This window comes from Glycine soja, chromosome 18 (assembly GCF_004193775.1).
Source record: "Glycine soja cultivar W05 chromosome 18, ASM419377v2, whole genome shotgun sequence".
NCBI lineage: Eukaryota > Viridiplantae > Streptophyta > Magnoliopsida > Fabales > Fabaceae > Glycine > Glycine soja.
This window is the reverse complement of record NC_041019.1, coordinates 44,027,176-44,040,695: the sequence shown is the minus strand read 5'-3', so window position 1 is coordinate 44,040,695 and position 13,520 is coordinate 44,027,176. Positions and strand designations below refer to the sequence as shown.

The following is a 13,520-nucleotide window of genomic DNA, read 5'->3' as shown; positions in this document are numbered from 1 at the left end:
TACAAATTATTAATCACTTTATTTCTTACAAACTAGAGTGTTAGATTCATTACAAATGAACCTCGCATTATCATTGACACGAGAAGACCTTATGATATTAACCCTTTCAAGAATTAGTGAGAATATAACATGAACTTCTTTTAAGTCATGAAATTTTATTATTAAGAAAAAATTATTTTAAGAAAATTATATATAAAACACCAGACTAGAATTAGAATAGCCCAAAGTATAAAAAAGGCATATCCTCAAAATAATTGAGTCTAATTTCTAAAATCTAAACTCGTCGAAATTAGTCTAAACTCATCCTAATTTTATAAAAAGTCTTATATACTTAAAAAGTGTAATTTGGGATTACCCTAGTTTAGTACAAGTCTCATACTTAAAATAACTTACTTCCTTTATTCCTATTTATAAAATTTAATTATCTAATTCATTACAATTATTGAAAATCATTAATTTAGTAGACAATAATAAATTTATCCAAACTGTTTTTTTCTTTTTTCAAAATTACCCATATCATTAATAATCTTCCCTCTCTTGTATAGACTCTTTTTTCTCTTCTAATCAATTTCTTATCATACAATTAATTTGGGATATTCTAGTCTAAAAAAAAATAATGCATGTGACAACATGAAATTGATCTTATAAAAATAAATAAACATCATTTTTAATTTGGATCTTATAATCATAACGATATCGTGGAAATGCTGCACGGACCCATATATATATAGAAACAGAAACAGAATCACCTTGATACTAAACCGGAGGAAGTATAACAATAAATTCTACATTTGCATTTATGTTTGTTTTTTTTTTCAATTTGACACTTTTAAATAGTCAAGTTTAGACAACAAATTCAGTGTATATTATAATGTCTCAAGATTTTATAAAATTTCTAAATTATCTAACTATGTCAAAGTTATCGAATAGGATTTGATTTTAGCCAAAGTAATTATACATGTCAAAGTGTAGTAAAGTAACTTTCCTCTCAATAACTTCTTCACTTCATGATCTTTTCTCTAAATATTTGGTTGTTTGATTCTCTTTAGAGGGTGAGATATTTGAAAAAGACACACCAAGGTATAAAGTCAATAAGACTTGCCAATAAGCAATAAATAAATATAATAAATGAAAATCAACAATATTTTTAACTCAAGAATTCACTCATATTTATAGATACCTTAATGGGTGTTGGAGTTATGAACTTTTATATTTGACTATCACTTTAGGTAATCCGTCGTTAATTATTGTTACAATTGTTAGACAAGTGACCTCAGATATCTTAAAAAGGGGGGGGGGTTGAATTAAGATATTCGAAACTGTTTCCCCTAATTAAAAATCTATTTCACTTTTTACTCAAGTTATGAATTCCCTTAATGACAATCTTCTTAAATATTAATTCAAATGAAACAATTTGAATATGAATATAAAACAATAATAAATAAAGGAGATTAAGGGAAGAGAAAATGCAAACTCAGTTTTATACTGGTTCGGCCACACCCTTGTGCCTACGTCCAGTCCCCAAGCAACCCGCTTGAGAGTTCCACTATCTTGTAAATTCCTTTTACAAGTTCTAAACACACAAGGACAATCCTTCCTTTGTGTTTAGAGATCCTTTACAACAAGAGACTCACAGTCTCTTAATCCCTTAGAGAATGAGAAGAAGAAGAAGAGCAAATCTCTCTAGAAAGAGATGGATTTTACAGATTGAGCACTCAAATAATTCCTTAATGAATTGCAATTGAATTGGCCAAGGAATTCTTAAGAGGATAAAATGAATTTGCTCTTTGAGAGGATAAACACTTTGTTGTTCTGAAAATCTCTAAGCAATTTCGTGTTTAAGTCACATATATATAGACCATTGGTGGTCATGAATAAAGCCTTTGAAAAGTTGTGACTCTTGAAATTATTTTTCTAAAAATCCTGTCTGGTAATCGATTACAGTAATTGTGTAATCGATTACAGCTTTTAAAATTTGAATTAAAACGTTTACTAACTGCTGGTAATCGATTACCAAAATTGTGTAATCGATTACACAGTCTAAAATTTCGAATTCAAATTTTTGTAGCTGTTATAAAATGTATTTGGCCACTGGTAATCGATTACATCCTCTGGTAATCGATTACCAGAGAGTAAAACCTTTGAGAAACACTTTTTAATTTAAATCACTTGGCCAAACCTTTGCTAATTCAATTAGGAATTCCCTTCCTAATATTCTAGTGATCATCTTGATGTTGTGACTTGTAATCTTGAAGTATTGTCTTGAATTTTAATCTTGAAAAGCCCATTTGCATCAATTGCAACACATCATCATGATCATCATCAAAACATCAAAGCCAATTGCATCTACAATCTCCCCCTTTTTGATGATGACAATACAATACCTGAAATCAAGATTCAAGCAAGCAACAAACAATTGTATATAGATAAAATGTGCATGCGTTTACTCCCCCTATATTTCGGAATACATGATCACTTGATTTCTAAGTTTGTTAAGCAACCTTTTCTCCCCCTTTGGCAACATCAAAAAGCCAAAGAACTCGGAAATCAACACAGATATAACAATGGAGTTGCAAGATATAAATATCAGAGTATTTAAACACAATAAGCCAAACTCACAAACAAGAAATAATCAAACTAGAATTCAAATAACATAAAATGTCAACAACCACAAAATATCCAAGACTGAAATTTAAAAACCAAAAGATAAATAAGCAAAGTACTTAGCATAATAATGTAAATTCTAAGAAACTAAAAGCCAAAATACACGGCTTATAAAAAGACATATAGTCAGAAACTAAAATCTAAGAAGATGGAGGTGGTGGAGGAAGATCAAAACTCTGACGAATGTATCCGACATCCTCTTCAAGCTGTGTAAGGCAAATGTCCATACCGGCAAAGCGTGAATCTAACGAGTCGAAGCGGTCACCAACATAAGAACGAAGACCCCGTAATTCGGAGAGGACTTCATTCATGAGTGCGGAATCTTCACGTTGAGGGGGAGGTGAAGGAGTACGTTCATCTTGAGGAGGGAGTGCATCCTTCTTCAGCCATTGTCCATTCCGATCTTTACGATACCCAAAGGAGGTCACTGCACCAGCACCAATTGCAAAGGAACGCTTGACTTGAACAAAGGGTTCATCATCAAGCGGAATTTGAAAATGACGCAAAAACAGAGTAATCAAATGTGGATAAGGAAGAGGTGCATTGGCCCGTAATGCCTTATGCATTCGGTACCGAACCAAATGGGCCCAGTCGATCTGACGACCGGTAAGAAAAGCCCACATAAGAATCAAATCCTCCTCAGAGGCTTGTGCTAAATTTGAAGACCGAGGTAGCAAAATTCTAACAATGATATAATGCATGATGCGATTATCAAAAGTTAATGACTCGGCCAGCAATCTACCGGTCATTTCAGCTTGATCATTGCAGACCATGCGACGAGCATCATGACTTGAATAATCGAATTTCCAGTCATCAACAATGGTGCCCTCAAAAGGTGCACCTTGACTGGGTAAATGAGTCAAAGAAAAGAAAAGTGACTGATCAATGACCATAGAAGTACCATGCACCTCAGACATAATAATACCATCCTGAATTTTTAAATTGCAGTAGAAGACCTTAACAAGTTCAGGATAATACGGCAATTTTAATGACATGAAATCAACAAGACCAGAGTTTTGAAACACTTGATAGCAATCAAACGTTTCATCATTAAAGAACTCTACGTCTAGGTACTTAGGATCTAAGATTATTCTAGAAGAAAACTGAGAAAGGTATCGTAGACGTTGATCATCGGATGAAAACAGTGTTGATGATCTTGGAGATGACAAAGAAGGAGGAATAGGTGCTGTGGGTGCTCCGGATGGGCCGTGACGGCGATGGGCAGCAGCGGTAGCGGTGGAGGATGATCCCGTTCTCTTCTTTGATGGCTCTGCCATTTGATGAAGTTTTTCTGGATTTTGATCGGTGGAAGTGAAAGAGGAGTGAAAAAGAGGAAGATTGGGCTTTACGGGACGTGATTTGGTGAAGAATTGAGTGAGAATCGAAGGTTTGAAGTTCTAGGTATGGAGGAAAACGTGGAGGATGCTTTGGCTGCGCAGCAGCTCTGATTTCGTGAGTATTTATAGAAGATGACGCATTGTAATCGATTACAGGTATTGGTAATCGATTACAGGCCCAATAAGCCTTCTGGTAATCGATTACAGGATGTTGTAATCGATTACAGGCTGCCTGTTCATGTGTAATCGATTACACTGGATGGTAATCGATTACCAGAGCCTATCCTAGGCTAGTTTCTTAAGAGAATATCTATATTTATGCTCAAATACATCCTATATGACTAATTTTCACTATTAATACACTAAATTCAATCATTCAATTATTATATACACAAGAAATCATAAATTCTATCATAAAAACAAGAATTCAAACAAGATCAAACAAAATAATCTACAATCAAAAGGTAGAAGTAAATCAACCAATCAATCAACCAATCAATCCCTATTTTTCTAAATCTCTTACATCTAAGAGACCTAATTCTCTTCTAATAGAGAAGAACACTTCCTTGGGGAGAGGTTTAGTGAAAATATCAGCAAGTTGATTCTTAGTGTCAACAAATTCTAATACACAATCTCCCTTTAAGACATGATCTCTAAGAAAGTGGTGTCTAATCTCTATATGTTTAGTTCTTGAATGTTGAACTGGGTTTTTGGATAGATTTATGGCACTAGTATTATCACACTTAATAGGTATGCGATCAAGAATGATGCCATAGTCAGATAATTGTTGCTTCATCCATAAAATTTGTGCACAACAACTACCGGCAGAGATATACTCCGCTTCAGCAGTAGATAAAGCAACACTGTTTTGTTTCTTACTATGCCATGAGACAAGAACCGATCCAATAAATTGACAAGTTCCACTTGTACTTTTTCTATCAGTTTTAGATCCGGCAAAATCAGAATCAGAATATCCTATTAAGTTACATGTTGAATTCTTAGGATACCATAATCCTAAATTGATTGTTCCTAATAGATATCTCATGATTCTCTTTACTGCACTTAAATGTGATTGTTTGGGGTTGGATTGAAACCTAGCACACATGCATACACTAAACATAATATCAGGTCTACTAGCAGATAAATAAAGAAGAGATCCGATCATACCTCGATATTGTTTTATGTCTATAGACTGACCAGATTCATCTTTATCTAAGTAACAATTAGTGCTCATCGGTGTAGACATGTGTTTTGCACTATCCATCCCAAATCTTTTGATCAATTCCTTGCAGTATTTGGATTGATTGATGAATATACGTTCTTGAGTTTGCTTGATTTGTAATCCCAGAAAGTACTTTAGTTCTCCCATCATTGACATTTCAAATTCACTTTGCATATCAAGGGAAAACTCCTTGCACAATGAATCATTAGTGGATCCAAAAATTATATCATCAACATATATTTGAACCAACAAAATATCATTATGCTTTCTCTTTATGAACAATGTGGTATCCACTTTACCTCTGGAGAAATCTATTTCTAGAAGAAAATTGCTTAATCGTTCATACCATGCCCTAGGGGCTTGTTTCAAACCATAAAGAGCCTTTTGTAATTTATAAACATGGTTTGGTTTATCAGGAATTTCAAAACCAGGGGGTTGTTCAACATATACCTCTTCTTGAATTAAGCCATTTAGAAAGGCACTCTTAACATCCATTTGATAAAGTTTAAAATTCATTATGGATGCATATGCCAATAGCATTCTAATGGCTTCTAATCTTGCAACAGGAGCATATGTTTCTTCATAGTCTATTCCTTCTTCTTGATTATACCCTTTTGCTACTAACCTGGCTTTATTTCTAATAATTATACCATGTTCATCTAATTTATTTCTAAAAACCCATTGTGTACCTATGATAGGATAATTTTCAGGTTTTTCTACTAATTTCCACACATTATTTCTTTCAAATTGGTTTAATTCTTCTTGCATGGCAATGATCCAATTATCATCTATTATGGCTTCTTTTATATTTTTAGGTTCAATCATGGATACAAAAGCCATATTATTGCATAAATCTTTAAGAGAGTGTCTAGTTGTTACCCCTTTTGAGATATCACCAATAATGTTGTCGAGGGGATGATCTCTTGAAGTTTTCCATTCTCTTGGGAGTGCATCATTGGATTTGCCTTCTTATGGAGGATCTTCATTGTTTCCTTTGTCATTTCCTTTGGAATCTTGTTCATGAATGTTCATATGTTCTAAAGAATCAGCAATGTCATCTAGCATATTCTTTCTTGACAATATAGCATTAGATTCATCAAAGGTAACATGAATGGATTCCTCTATATTCATAGTTCTCTTATTATATATTCTATATGCTTTGCTTTGTAATGAATATCCAAGAAAAATGCCTTCATCAGATTTTGCATCGAATTTTCCTAGATTATCTTTACCATTATTAAGTACAAAGCACTTGCAACCAAAAACATGTAGATGAGAAATATTAGGTTTTCTACCATTAAATAACTCATATGGGGTTTTCTTTAAAATAGGTCTTATCAAGGCTCTATTCATGATGTAACATGCAGTATTGACAGCTTCAGCCCAAAAATACTTTGGAAGAGAAGTATCATTTAATAAAGTTCTTGCAATTTCTTCCAATGACCTATTTTTCCTCTCAACAACTCCATTTTGTTGAGGGGTTCTTGGTGCAGAAAAATTATGTTCAATACCATGTTCATCACAAAATAATTCAAAATCTTTATTTTCAAATTCACCCCCATGATCACTTCTAATGGATGCAATCTTGAGATTTTTCTTGTTTTGTATGACTTTAGCAAGTTTCCTAAATGCTTGGAATGAATCACTTTTATGTGTAATAAATAATGTCCAAGTATATCTAGAGAAATCATCAACTATAACTAAAGCGTAGTAATTTCCTCCAAAACTCATGGTTCTAGATGGACCAAATAGATCCATATGCAATAACTGTAATGGTCGAGTGGTTGAAACAACATTTTTAGATTTGAATGAGACTCTTGTTTGTTTGCCCTTTTGACATGCATCACATAGTTTATCTTTTTCAAATTTCAATTTAGGCAAACCAACTACTAAATCTTTTGAAATTAATTTATTTAAGTGATCCATGTTTATGTGAGCAATTCTTTTATGCCATAACCATGGATCATCATCTTTACTAAGAAAGCAATGATTGTTTTCTTGTTTTATGCTTAAGTCTATCATGTAAATATTATTGACTCTATGTCCTACATGCTTTATATTAATGTCATGCTTATGTTCTATAAGACATTTCTGAGAATCAAATGATACTAGATAGCCTTTGTCACATAGTTGACTAACGCTAAGCAGGCTGTGCTTAAGGCCTTCAACAAGTAGAACATTTTCAATGGAGTTTGAAGAATTTGTACCTATTTTACCCACTCCAAGAATTCTACCTTTGTTGTTGTCACCATATGTTACATGCCCGCTTTTCTTTGGAGATATATGTGTAAAATTTGATGCATCTCCAGTCATATGTTTTGAGCATCCGCTATCTATGTACCACTTCTTTCTCAAAGATACCTGCATAATCAAGTTTTTGACTTAGGTACCCAAATTTTATTGGGTCCTTGCATGTTAGTATAAACTGAGGATCCTTTTGGGACCCATATCATTTTAATGTTACTGTAATTTTTCTTGAAGTAGCAAGTTGATATGCCATGTCCTCTTCTTCCACAGTAAAAACAAGTGATAGAATTAGAATTACATTTTTGTGTGGAAGTGAAAAAGTTTTTATGAACCTTTTGTTGTTTTTCATATTTATACCCTAGTCCATTTTTATTAGACACATATCTTTGTTTACTTAATATAACATCTAAATTATTTCTACTATATGAGAATTTTGCAAGTGAATTTTTCAACTCTTTAATTTCTTTTACATATTTATCACAACAACTACAAGAATCTGTTATTTTCTTGTCATTAATAGTGGAGATATTAACTTTTTCATTTGTTCTAGAGATTGATACTTCATTTCTAAGAAGATCTAATTCTTTGTTTAATTTCGAAACTTCATTTTCTAAATTTGAAATTGTTTTCTTTGATGATGAAACTAATTTTGCAAGTTTAATTGATTCTTTATGCAAATCAGCAAATGCATCTTGCAATTCATCAAAAGAAATAGATAAGTTGTTTGAAGATGTTACCTCTTCATCACTTTCGTAACTTTTGGCCATAAGGCAAAGATTTATCTCTTCATTTTCAGAATCTTCAGAGGATTCCAAATCATTTTCATCCCATGTGATGTATGCTTTCTTTAGTTTCTTCTCACTATGATTTTTCTTTTCAGATTTTTCCATCTTTTTCTTGAAGATGGGACAATCAACCCTCAGATGTCCAGGTTGATTGCATTCAAAGCATTTTAGAGTAGAGGATGAATTTTTTGTCCTTCTCTTTGATTTAAAATTTGGTCGCCTCTGATTTCCTCTTACTTTAAGAAACTTGTTGAATCTTTTTACAAAGAGACTTAGATCATCATCATCATCTGGATCATTATCCTGATCACTTTCTTCTTGAATTGAGGATGATGCTTTAAGAGCAATTCCTTTCTTTTTCTTGTCATTTTCTTCATTTTGGTGCAATCTCAATAGTTCCATCTCGTGTTCCTGCAACTTACCAAATAAAGTGGCAAGAGACATGTTAGACAAATCTCTTGATTCAGAAATAGCCGTTACTTTGGGTTGCCATTCTCTACTTAAACATCTTAGCACCTTGTTTATAAGATCTTCATTTTGAAATTCTTTGCCTAAGGCTGCTAGATGATTTACTATATGTGTAAATCTCTTTTGCATACTCTGAATATTTTCATTTGCATTCATTCTAAATAATTCATACTCATGAGTTAGTGCATTTATCCTAGATCTTTTAACATCTGTAGTTCCTTCATGTGTTAATCGAAGAGTGTCCCACATTTCCTTAGCACTCTTACAATTTGAAACCCTGAAATATTCATCCATTCCTAGGGCAGATGTTATTATGTTTTTGGCTTTTAAGTTGTATTGTACTCGTTTTCTATCCTCTTCAGACCATCTATCTCTAGGTTTTTCTATGGTTATGCTTTCACTTGATGAACTACCATCTATTGAAACTCTTTCTACTGTGGTGGGTATATAAGGCCCTATTTCTATGGCTTCCCAGATATTTAGATCTATTGCCTCGATAAAAATTTGCATTCGGGTTTTCCAATAGTGGTAACCCTCTCCATTAAAGATTGGAGGTCTATTGATAGAATTCCCTTCCGGAAATAAGGAATTTGCTGAGGCCATCTTTTTCTTGAAGCTTCTAAACTTTATACAAGAATGAAGCTCTGATACCACTTGTTAGACAAGTGGCCTCAGATATCTTAAGAAGGGGGGGTTGAATTAAGATATTCGAAACTGTTTCCCCTAATTAAAAATCTATTTCACTTTTTACTCAAGTTATGAATTCCCTTAATGACAATCTTCTTAAATATTAATTCAAATGAAACAATTTGAATATGAATATAAAGCAATAATAAATAAAGGAGATTAAGGGAAGAGAAAATGCAAACTCAGTTTTATACTGGTTCGGCCACACCCTTGTGCCTACGTCCAGTCCCCAAGCAACCCGCTTGAGAGTTCCACTATCTTGTAAATTCCTTTTACAAGTTCTAAACACACAAGGACAATCCTTCCTTTGTGTTTAGAGATCCTTTACAACAAGAGACTCACAGTCTCTTAATCCCTTAGAGAATGAGAAGAAGAAGAAGAGCAAATCTCTCTAGAAAGAGATGGATTTTACAGATTGAGCACTCAAATAATTCCTTAATGAATTGCAATTGAATTGGCCAAGGAATTCTTAAGAGGATAAAATGAATTTTCTCTTTGAGAGGATAAACACTTTGTTGTTCTGAAAATCTCTAAGCAATTTCGTGTTTAAGTCACATATATATAGACCATTGGTGGTCATGAATAAAGCCTTTGAAAAGTTGTGACTCTTGAAATTATTTTTCTGAAAATCCTGTCTGGTAATCGATTACAGTAATTGTGTAATCGATTACAGCTTTTAAAATTTGAATTAAAACGTTTACTAACTGCTGGTAATCGATTACCAAAATTGTGTAATCGATTACACAGTCTAAAATTTCGAATTCAAATTTGTGTAGCTGTTATAAAATGTATTTGGCCACTGGTAATCGATTACATCCTCTGGTAATAGATTACCAGAGAGTAAAACCTTTGAGAAACACTTTTTAATTTAAATCACTTGGCCAAACCTTTGCTAATTCAATTAGGAATTCCCTTCCTAATATTCTAGTGATCATCTTGATGTTGTGACTTGTAATCTTGAAGTATTGTCTTGAATTTTAATCTTGAAAAGCCCATTTGCATCAATTGCAACACATCATCATGATCATCATCAAAACATCAAAGCCAATTGCATCTACAATCTCCCCCTTTTTGATGATGACAATACAATACCTGAAATCAAGATTCAAGCAAGCAACAAACAATTGTATATAGATAAAATGTGCATGCGTTTACTCCCCCTATAAAATGTAGTTCATCTGATTTGTCAACAGAATCAGCACTACAATACTCTTTCTCCTCACCAGGAATCAAAGACAAGACATAGTCATTTATTTTATCAACAACATCTTTTGTAGAGGCAAGGACAACTCTTTTTTGCAAGAAATCTCCATTGTTGTAATTGTGTAATAAGTCTGGATATGTTGCTTCAACAATTGCCTGGATAGGATCTTGAAAGTCCTTGATAAGAAACTCATCTGGGATGGTGATTTCACCATAACCATCATTTGGTTCTGCAAGTTTACCATCACCTATGTCTAGCAGCCACTCAGAAAATTGTTTTAGTTCATCCAAGTTGGAATGGTCAGTAGGATTTGATTGCAATCGCATATTTTTTGTCAGCTTTAGAATTTGACAATGGTTCCAAATGTAAGATGAATTTAGAGTTGCATAGAAATGTCAGAACGATTACCTCTTGGCACAACAGGTAGTATTTGACGGAAATCACCACCGAAAACAATGACCTTTCCTCCAAAAGGATTGCCGTTGTGCATGATGTCCTGTAAACTTTTGTCAAGGGCCTCAACACTGTATCTGTGACACATTGGAGCTTCATCCCATATGATGAGTTTTGTGATATGCAACAATTCAGCAAAATCACTCCCTTGATGGATATTGCATGTAGAATTTTGTGTTGCAGGGACAGGAATAGCAAACTTAGAATGTGTTGTTCTACTGCCAGGCAATAGTATTGAGGCAATCCCCCTTGAAGCCACTGTTAAAACAATGTTGTCAGTAGAGCGTATAGCATATGATAAAGTTTTCCACACAAATGTCTTGCATGTGCCACCATATCCATACAGAAAATAAACTCCACCTGATTGAGTTGCAACCACATGCATAATCTTATTAAAAATAGAAGCCTGCTCATCTACATTTAGTAATGTATGAATGATGTATTATTAGTGTGGATTGTTGGGCATTCATATTGTGTTAGTAAAAAGTGAAATATTTTGTAAATACCTGTTAGCGACTGGTAGCATTTATCAAATTCGGCGGCCAATATGTCCCTGTCGTAAGCCAGTTCATTGTAGATGAGATTATTTTGGTGCGGGTTGACAACATATCCTAGTGGGTATGACATTGAAGGAAAATCTCGTAGGCTTTTCCTGTTGGCTTGCAGGAGGTTTTCAATTTCCGTCAAACAAAGATGCATTTTTTCTTTGTCTGTTAGTTGGATGCCTATGAATAGTAAAAAATGACATTGTCAGTAAGTGAGTTTTTTGCTATGATTGATACGTATTTATTTAGGATTGATGAAATTACCTTGTCTCCTATGATTAAATACAATATCATCTGCCATCCATTGCCAAGTTTGTTTCCACACATATTCTGGCCTATCCATGGTATTCATAAATAGAAACTTCACAAATAACTTCCTAAGATAGTGTGGAGTTCCCCAACTGTTTGCTTCTTGTAAGGCACCAACAAATTCTTGATCACTTCCTAGAAAACCTTTTGCAAAGCATGCTTCTCTGAATGTATGATAGACAACATTTTCTACTGTTCTAATATCTTTGTAACATTGTGATCCTTTAGCAGAGGAAAGCATCATCCTCATGTAGAACAACTCTCCACTGGAAAGGGGCACCCAAATGAGCCTGCCAATAGTATTTCCTTGTTTCCTTGGTTTCCAACATCTTTTTCGGGCATCATAAACAAATTTGGACACATATTCAGCATAAGTAAGATCTCGTCCATGATGGTATATTTTATTAGAATCCATCCATGTTGTGGACATTGATTCTTTGATTGTACTCTTAGCCAGTACTGTGCCAATTTCATGATTATCTTTCCAGTAAACAGGCTGTTGATTTTCTAGGTGGAAATAAAGGCGTTCAACTACTGGTGCACGTCCATGCATTGGGAATGCGAAAATCTTCCAACATGTTTCAGGAGCCGACACATACCTGGAGAATGAAAAATAAAATATGAACACATAATTTGTAGTAATTATTAATTAATGAAATAACAAAGGGTTTTTTTGTCTATAGAAGAATTGCATTTAATGAGAAGATGATGGACACATACCGACAACCAAGATAGTGTTTAATTTCATCATGAACCTGATTGTGTGTGCCATCTTGGTTTTGGTCATTGACAATATCTGTTGTAATCCGATCAGATCCTTTGTTGATGTACTTAAACATGTATTTTATTGAGGTACTTTGATTGCACGATTCCATATTTAGGTGTGTTCTATATTTGAGTAGCAAATGTGGACTATATGGGACAACAAATCAATTATCGAGTTGAACACCCTGCTTTTTCACAGTTCGTCTGGTGTCTCTTCTTCTATAAACAGGAAAACCATCTTGGTCAACAATTGTGGTTGGCTGAAACTTTTTTGGGAAAAACCTGATACACTTGCCATTGGCCATACATGGTGCCCTTCTATTGGCTAGTCCACATGGTCCATGCATCATATGGTTGGAGACAATTTGATACAATTCTGGATGTGTGTCCTTGTTAGGTATCTCAGCAGAAATTATGTTGTCAATGTCTTCTGGATTTGGATACTTATTTGAAGGATGCAAAAAGATTAAGATATGAGCATGAAGCAATCCTCTTTTTTGCCACTCAATGGTGTAAAGAACTGTATTACAAATAAAATATCAGTATCATGATTAATAATGTATAATTCTAAGTATAATTGTAAAATTGGAATGTAGGAAAAAGACCAAACACATGTCCACTTTTAAGATCATGCATCAACTGCTTTAGTTTCATTTTGAATACCCGTGACACAACATCAGGGCAATCATGAGCTGTAAGATTTGACTTTGCAACTTGTCGTTGTATTTCTGGCCATGTTGGATTACACGTTAATGTCAAGAATAGGTCAGGAAATCCAACATGGGCACAAATTGTCATCCCATCAAAATACAATTGTTCCATATATCTCTGACT

General features: G+C 33.8%; 1 protein-coding gene across 1 annotated transcript; it reads right to left on the bottom strand.

Moving 5' to 3' along the window:
* Nucleotides 1–10,990: 10,990 nt before the first annotated feature.
* On the bottom strand, nt 10,991–12,760 carry LOC114397282. The gene is made up of 4 exons (XM_028359366.1): nt 12,642–12,760; nt 11,877–12,520; nt 11,574–11,792; nt 10,991–11,427 (listed from the first exon to the last, which is right to left on the bottom strand). The coding sequence occupies exons 1-4, from the start codon at nt 12,758–12,760 to the stop codon at nt 10,991–10,993; spliced, it is 1,419 nt and encodes a 472-aa protein (XP_028215167.1).
* Between the last annotated feature and the right edge of the window lie 760 nt (nt 12,761–13,520).